This window comes from Siphateles boraxobius, unplaced genomic scaffold (genome assembly GCF_051911475.1).
Source record: "Siphateles boraxobius isolate OS27281-9 unplaced genomic scaffold, OSU_SipBor_1 9, whole genome shotgun sequence".
Lineage (NCBI taxonomy): Eukaryota > Metazoa > Chordata > Actinopteri > Cypriniformes > Leuciscidae > Siphateles > Siphateles boraxobius.
In genome coordinates, this window is record NW_027509219.1 from 17,599,189 (window position 1) to 17,607,988 (window position 8,800).

The following is an 8,800-nucleotide window of genomic DNA, read 5'->3' on the forward strand; positions in this document are numbered from 1 at the left end:
TCTTTGCAAGTATATTTCAGATACATACCTGTACAGCTATCTTTGTGAGGACCAGTTGGAGTTTTAGACCATCGGATTAAGGACAAAGAGAGTAAAGTGAGAACATTTTGGCTGGTCCTCACTTTCTGAGACTTGTTTAAGGGTCAAGAGTTTAAGGGATAAGGTTATAGTTAGGTTAAGGCTAGGTTTAGGGTAAATTCCTTAAGGGTTTGGGTTATGCACTTAGTTGTGATGGGTTTTGCAAATGAATGTCCTCACAAAGATAGATGTACAAGAGTGTGTGTGTGTGTGTGTGCAGCTTATAAAAAATATCATGCAAATTTTGTACAGTATAAAAATCATTGGTTGGGAGTCCTCAAAAAACACAAAACGTGAGCATTCAAAAAAAATACACGATTTATAAATATGCAATATACACATGATATGCATTGGCTAGAATGTAAACTTGTTTGCACACCTAAGATTCTAATTAACGTTTGTTTTTATACTCAAATAATGTATTGTACGTTTTTAGGATTTCTTGATTTAAACTAACAATAACATTTTCACATTTAAAGTTTTACAAAAGTACAGACTAATAAGCGGCTTATTTGAGGCATGATTTATTAGACTACAACTCCCAGAAAGCCTTTCACAGAAGACGTGCACGTACTGATGCACCCTTACGTGATGACGCAATTTTTGCCTCGTTGGAGGGTGATTTCACCAGGAACAGCATTTCAAGACAAAGAGAGAAGGCACTTCCTATTTGTTTTATATATCAACGTGTCTTGTATCGGTACACGATCAACAGAGGTAAGAGTTTATTTCACAGCTTTTTTAGATGTAAATGTCTGTAAAATCACATTTCCTCACAATTCAGTTATTGTAAAGCTGTCAAATGTCAGACCTGTCAAATGCTTTACCAGACACTTTTTTACTTGATGTAAGGTATTCCATGTATCATAACATTTATCACAATAAGCATTCTATTGTTCTATTATATTACATTATATTATATTAGTATTATTGTTAACAATAAATTTGTAAATTCTGCTTCACATATTGCAATGTGTTAAACTAATTGGAAATCGGAGCATATAACCAAATAAGATTAAAATCATACCTGTATCGTCGTGGCACTAGTAACAGATATTGTTGCTAGTGAATAATTAAACGAGCTGTCATCGTGTTACTGTAATATTCCCTGTAATTTTAATTGGGTTTAAAACTATTTATCAGGAATGATCACACACAACCGTTTTATGTTTGAGATTGTGACTTTTAGCATGCGTTGGACAACCAGCGGTGTTAAGTTGTTAGTTGTCATTTGTGTTGTTCTGTTTAAGACGGAATTACAGTCACATGATGAGAGTGGGCGGGGTCTGAACTTGATCGAGCTGTCAAGTGCGCAGCGTCACTGCGGATCTACCCTGTTTTATATGCTCTCATTTGATTTCCGCTCTCTCTTTTAGATGTCAATAAGCGAAGAAATGGAGAATAAAGACCTGCTTGGTCTAATCTTCTCAGATGAAGACCCAGGATCCTGTGATCTGTTCCTCACAGAGGGGAATGACTTCCTGGATGATTTGCTTTTAGGGCATAATGTACGTAACCTTCATGTGTAGTGATCTAAATATAAAAACAATTTATACTATCATGGTTTTCTCATGTAGATGCAATCATAGAGCTAGTCTATGATATGAAACTGATAAAAAGAGAATTTTATACACAGCACTATATATATAAATTATCTTTTTATCAGTTTCATATCATAGACTAGCTCTATGATTGCATCTTTCTGTGCATTAATCGATTTGACAGCACTAATATACAGTATATTAGTGCTGTCAAATCGATATATATATATTAAAATAAAATAATAATTGTAATTGTATTTGCTAATTTGGTTAATGTTTTTATTGTTGCAGATGCTGGATGGAATGGATACAGAGGACTTTCTCAGCAGTCTTTTGGGTGAGGAAGAGGATGGTCTGTCTGTTAACTGCTTGTCTCAGTCTCCTCATGGCAGTGACAGCGGCATCTCTGAGGATACCACCCCCCAAAGCCCACATGATGGCAGTGAGACAGACACCGTCCCCAGTCCAGGCCTCGAACCCCTGCTTTATTCCGAGTGTGTGATGGAGAGCTACGAGGCCCAGGTGGTGCAGACAGACCACTGTTACACACTCCCACAGGACACAGACGCCCTGCTCAGTGTCCGCTCGGAGAATCCTGAGTCCGATGTCTTCATAGATGTTGGTAAGGTAATGTTGTGGTGGGCTGTGGTGTGAATGGGTGCAAAAAATATTCTTGTTTTGTTTATGTTCAAATGGCTTATTTAAGTGCCCCATCTTAAGTTTATCCTCTTCCTGTCAGATGATTTTGATGTCAGTATGGACGATGACTTCTCCCCTGAGCCACCCTGCTCACTTACGATTGAAGACTCCACACAGAATAGCAAACCAGACAACCAGGTACATTTTAAAAAGAAATTAGACTAATGTTGTGTCCAAATCTGATTATATGTGTATCCGATTGGAATCTGATCTAAGTTATCGGTATCAAAATTTGACGTTTCCCTTATATTGTAATTTTTTTGCTCGACCGGCAACAACATAACCTTATTTCTGCAGCGACTTTCAGCATGTTTCCTATATCAACGTCTGACCTGTTTACGTTTTACGTGGCGTGAGAAAGTCACATAAAATCCTATTAGAGCGGTCAGGCTGAAATGGATTTCCAGAAATGCAATTTGAATAGGATTTCAAACCACATGTGATTGTAGCTGAAAACGTATTTGTAAAAAATGCATTTGATATGATTTTTTGCTAAATGTAATCAAATTCCAATCAGATACACACTCAAGAATCTGCAAGGCTATAATGTGCATATTCTGTCTCCAGTTCCAATTCAAGGAGATTGTTTTGACCGATGAAGAGAGGAGACTTCTGGCAAAAGAAGGTGCAAGTATTCCAAGTCAGATGCCTCTTACAAAGGTAAGAGAAATGGATTCTGATTTATGATAGTTTCATATCAAAGTTTAAATGAAACGCAAAATTAAATATAATATGATAGTGTTAGTTAAAAGGCTGTGTTACTTTAGGCCGAGGAACGGACCCTGAAGAGGGTGAGGAGAAAGATCCGGAACAAGCAGTCTGCTCAGGAGAGTCGCAAAAAGAAGAAAGTTTATGTTGATGGCCTAGAAAACAGGTTCGTTTGGAGAGACAGACACCATGACACTTATAATGTCTCTCAAAATAGAGGCAGCACTTAACACCTAACTATAAAGGTATTGTATAATATAATGTATATTAATGTTTGTAATTGTTATAGTTCAGTTAATCATGGTCTAAAATTAATTCCATTAATAAGGTTTCAGGAATTAATGCTATATATATATATATATATATTGTGCATTGAAAGCATTTGATTATTACAATTATTACTTATGCTCACCAAGGCTGCATTTATTTGATCAAAAATGCATAAAAAACTGTAATATTGTGAAATATTTTTGCAATTTTAAATAACTGAGTTCTATTTGAATATATTTCAAAATATAATTTATTCATGTGATGGCAGAGCTGAATTTTCTGCATCATTACTCCAGTCTTCAGTGTCACATGATCCTTCAGAAATTATTCTGATATTCTGATTTGCTGCTCAAGGAGTCTTTAAAAAATAGAGTTCAAAAGAAGAAATATTCAAATATTTGAATAAATTACTTTGTGTTGTTTATTAAGTAATTGAAAGAAAATGTTTTGTGTGTCCATAGAGTGGCGATCTGCACTGCTCACAACCAGGAATTACAAAAGAAAGTTCAGATGCTGCAGAAACAAAACATGTAAGTGTACATCATGTGTCAGCACAACATTATTTTCTATTTAATTCATCTTAGTATTGGTTGTAATAATACCTAAATGCTATTAACTCAAATTTTTGCTTTTGTATCTTTAGGTCCCTTATTGAACAGCTAAGAAAATTGCAAGCTATGGTGAAAATGTCCACAATGAAAACCACCACGACTAGCACTTGTATCATGGTGAGTTTTCACCACTGTGGCTTTTTAATCTCTCAGTAGGATTGAATTGGTCTTAAATGAAATATGATGTATGAGTTGAAACTTTCACCCGCATGTAATCGGAACATTCTGTCTTGCATGAATACATTAGCAGTGTGATGCGTTTCTTGACCTCCTCTGTTGTTTTTCTTCTAGGTGTTCCTGCTTTCTTTTTGTCTGATCATTTTCCCCTCAGTCAATCCTTTTGGCAGCAGCAATCAGAAAGATCTCTATACATCCTCTACAGGTGAGCACAACGTTTGGCATTGTTCCTGTAGGGTAGTGAGGGATGTTGTCCTGCTTTTTGTTCTGCTATGTTTTGTTCTACTTATACAATAATCCTATTTCGGTAATCATTGGTGTTACCAGTGAAATTCCACAATTCTCAATACCAATTTTAACATCACAGCAATAACACATTAACAGCCCTCGTGCCAGTAAACACATCATCAGAGAAGAGATGTTGCAAGAGGGAGGGGAAGTTATTTTGATTTAAGATTACGAAGGCTTATTAATAAATAAATAAATAAAATGTGCAAGAATGAATAATTTAAAAGAAATACTGCAATATTTCTGAATGATCAATTTTGATTTCATGGTGACTTTAAACATTTATTTAACAAAAATAGTTCATATAAAAATAATATAAATATTAACAAATTACATTAAAATTAATAGCATATACCTACAAAAATAAACATTGATTAAAGTTTTTAAAAATCAATATTCTAGTAATTCTAAATAATAAAATAAAATTAATATGCAAATTAATTAAACAGCTTCATGTTTCTTAGATATCTGGGAGCAAAATCAAGTTCTAAAATAAAATCTAAATCAAAAGCTGTTTACATTATAATATTATAAAAAGTGCAGAATGAGATTGGTGTTACAATTTTTTTATTTTAGCATCAATTTTGTAACTAAGTCATTTAAGAATGTGGTTTTCCACTGCTTTCTAGGGATGTCCCGAGCCCTGCGGTCTTATCCAGCAATCATGAAAGAGGAAATTATATCCACCTCAGCTAAAGAAGTGCTGGACCAGGATGTCCTCCTAGTGGCCACCATAGAGAATAAGCAGGTGCTGCTGTCCGGCGGTCAGAACCACACACCTGACTACCAGCGGATCGAGCAGTCTGACTCCGAGTCTGGTGTCAACAGCAACTCATCCGCTGACTTCCCCTCTGCTGCCCAGTCAGATCTCAAAGCAGACGGAGCTGTCTCAGAGTCTCACAGGAACTCCGCAGCGGTGATCTACGACGGGCAGAGCAAAACCAAGGAGAGCTGGATGGAGCAGAAACCCACGTCAGTTATAATACAACAGCACCGATCCGATGAAATGTAGGAAAGCATCTAAAACAACCTCGCTTTGTTTTAGGTAAAAGATTCAGTATAGCCATTTCTCTTAATTTTGTAGCATCACAGTCTGACCATTTTTCTTTTACGTTTTATTTTTTATATGGATCTATTGTCATGCTATGATAGCACTTTATATGAATCCCAGCCATTATTGTTCATTTTCTTCTGCACAAATGATGGTTCTTTTTTAATGGAAACGCAAAGGAGTTATATTGTATTGAACTCTGCATTGCATCCCCATTGAGTTTTAGTACATTTAGGAAATGTATTAATTTGTTTGTATTACTTGAGACATTTTAGGTGTTTGGGCATCTAGTAAAATGTTATTTCCCTTTTTTAGTAAGGGAGTCACATGCTTAAAGAGATTCCACTACTGAAATATCAGTCATAGTGACATGGGAGTGTATTTAGAAAAGGGAAAAGCTAATTATTTTGTAAAGGTTGTTTTCTTCTTGTGCATTATTTGTGGCCTAGAACCCCTTCCGTTAAACTGCTGTAAATTTAGCTTTAAATGTACCTTTTAGAGGAGTTATAGTGTTGCACATATATCAACACAATAAAAAAGGGGTTTATGTTTATATATAGTATATATACATATAAAACAAATGTCATGAAATGTCAGTAAAGCATTTTTATGTCATTTTTGATGTAGATATTTTGTTTTCGTATCTTAAAATACTTATTTTATTGCAGTCTTTTTTATTGATTTCTTTCAATCTTTGGTCATATGATGCACTGATGTGTACAAACTTGGAATGTTGATAAACTCTTCATATCTGTCTTGATCATGTAATTATCAATTAAAAAGGATCAGTTTACTATAAAAACATGCATTTTTTGTCATTCATCACAATGAAAACTGATGCAAAGAAATGACAACTAATGAAAAACAAAGAATTGTACATAATTCTAGTTATGACGCATATGATCAGGGTCAGATTTATGCATGGCACATGCTTGCATATATTCAATTACGAGGAAATTATTTTTTTAAATTATTATTATTTCACTCTAATATTAAAATACTGTAAGACAATTACTATCTAAATTAACCCAATTTTAAACATCTTGCAGAAACCTCGTATCTCCATTTTTTTCATAAATCATTACTATTGGTAACTTTGTATTTTGCAAATATTTAACCAATGAAACCTATTAAAAAGAGCTTGTGACTGAATCTCGTATCTCCATTGGATCCTCAAACTGTCAGTCAAACCTAATAACATCACCAGCCTCTATCTCGAACGAAGTGCTTCTTCACGCAGTTCGGACCATCTCTGCTTGTTTGCAATGCAAGGGTAAATAAAGAACGTGTTCTTTGAATAAGTGCAGCGTTTTCTTTACTCAAGAAACATTAAGGCTAACGTTTTATGTATTTGAGGAGCGGAGAAGAGTGTCTTGGTCTAGCATTTGCTAAATAACCTGTGGGAAACACTTCATCTTCTTCAACATAAAATTTGGCCAAATGATAGAAGAAAAAAAAAGAGTGTAAATAACCTGTAAGTTGGCAAAAACGTAATGATGCACTTACTGCCTCCAAAAAAAATATTTTGTCTATGTCACGATATTTACATTCATGCATTTAGCATTTATGAGGTAAATCCATAGGGGTAAATCGGGCCCCGCATATGATGAAACTTATTTCAAAACACTACTTCTTAGAAAGTGATCTATAAAAGTTACATTGAAACTAGGTCAATCTTCTGTGCATGTCCAAGCATGCTACAACCAGACATCTCCTCTTTTGGCTGTTAGAAGAAAATGCAAATTAACCTATAGAAATCCATTATCCTGTTTGATATGCACTAACCAAAACTGAGATGCAAATCTGTACCTTAGCTATATAATTTTTTTGATACTCTCTCTCTCTAGCACACGCACGCACACACACACACACACACACACGCACGCACGCACGCACGCACGCACACACACACACAAACAAACAAACACAAAGTCATAACCTTAAAATATTCTCATATATAAAGTACAAAAGATTGTTTACAATATTTTACAAAAGTTTAAAGGAAATTTAAATATCTTTGGAACAAATCTGCGATGTAACTTGCGTGTTGCTTCTGCAGGTGGCGCCAGAACATCTCGCATGTGCTATCATTAGTTCTGCACCGTTGGTTTAGAATAGTAATAATAAATCTATTCCACGTTCGACCATCAGCTGTACAGTTTTACCATAGTTTTATGTATCATACCCTGCAGGTTTAATTATAGATGCATGAATTCGTGGAGTGCAAATAGTCATTCCTGAGCCGATGAGAAAATGTGTATCTTGCATCTGTATAGCGCGTGACTCACTTGGCCACAATGCGTGAAAGGTCGCGCTTATATGCACAACCGCTAGATGACACCTTACACACTTTGCATGATTCAAACACTGTGATTACTAATATATCTTTCATTATAGCATTGAGATTTTTGGCCTATTATGAGTGGTGTTTCGTGCATATTTGAACCCTATGCACGAAATACCACTCATAATAGCCCAAAAATCGCAATGCTATAATGAAAGATATATTAGTAATCACGGTGTTTATTGTATTCGGAGAAAAGTCTTTAAAATAGCCAACATCGGTTTGAAAAAAGTCTTGGTTTTGTAGTCTGAAATGTGCAGCTATGTTGTTTCGTGATTTTCCTGAATGATTGATCAATTGATTAATGTATTAAGAGCTAAACAGGTTAAGGATGGAGTGATATTTATTGGCTATTTATATTTTTGAATGCATTGAAATTTTTTGGCTCTTGATCTCACTTGGACACACTTTTTGCAGGGTGTAACAAAGCCAGGGGCAGGTGGGACATGGGGCTATTATTCCTGCTTTAATGCCGGCTAAGCAGACACGTGACAGAGTGGCGTGTGCCTCGATCACTGTGTGCGTGCGTGCGTGTGTGTGTGTGTGTGCCTGTGTGTGTGTGTGTGTGTGTGTGTGTGTGTGTGTGTGTGGGGGTAACTCTGCCGAATACATAGAAGCTGGTTTAAGCTGGAGTTACAACAAATATCCAACACCTGAATTCACCTACATTGAAAAGACCACCCCTACTACGGGCTTATGATTATGGAGTACAATAGCCTACAATAAAACAATATAATGTAAAAACAAATGTGCGTAAGGGATTCGAGTTTCGCCACAACAAATCTGCTATAGCCATCTGAGATGGACGATTAAAGAATAAAAAAATTACCTCAACAATTTGCACCTATAAGCTGCATTGAGAAAGAGTACGAGCCGTGCTCACTTTGTGTTGTTGATGGAGTGATATTTGAACACACACGTGGGTTGTTTACAGGCAAAGCACTTGCATCAGAGCGATTTACATGCACCCGTGCCGCCAGCCAATCAGATCCGGGTATGAGCGAAATGTCCGCCCACTGCCGAGAAACTCCGC

The 8,800-nt window shown here is 35.9% G+C and overlaps 1 protein-coding gene across 1 annotated transcript; it reads left to right on the top strand.

The window, feature by feature from the left end:
* The first annotated feature begins 648 nt into the window (after positions 1-648).
* On the top strand, positions 649-6,225 carry creb3l3l (cAMP responsive element binding protein 3-like 3 like). Its single transcript, XM_077224304.1, has 10 exons — positions 649-795; positions 1,455-1,586; positions 1,911-2,241; positions 2,359-2,456; positions 2,886-2,978; positions 3,086-3,192; positions 3,758-3,826; positions 3,940-4,024; positions 4,199-4,289; positions 5,002-6,225. The coding sequence occupies exons 1-10, from the start codon at positions 655-657 to the stop codon at positions 5,382-5,384; spliced, it is 1,530 nt and encodes a 509-aa protein (XP_077080419.1). The 5' UTR covers positions 649-654; the 3' UTR covers positions 5,385-6,225.
* Positions 6,226-8,800: the final 2,575 nt, after the last annotated feature.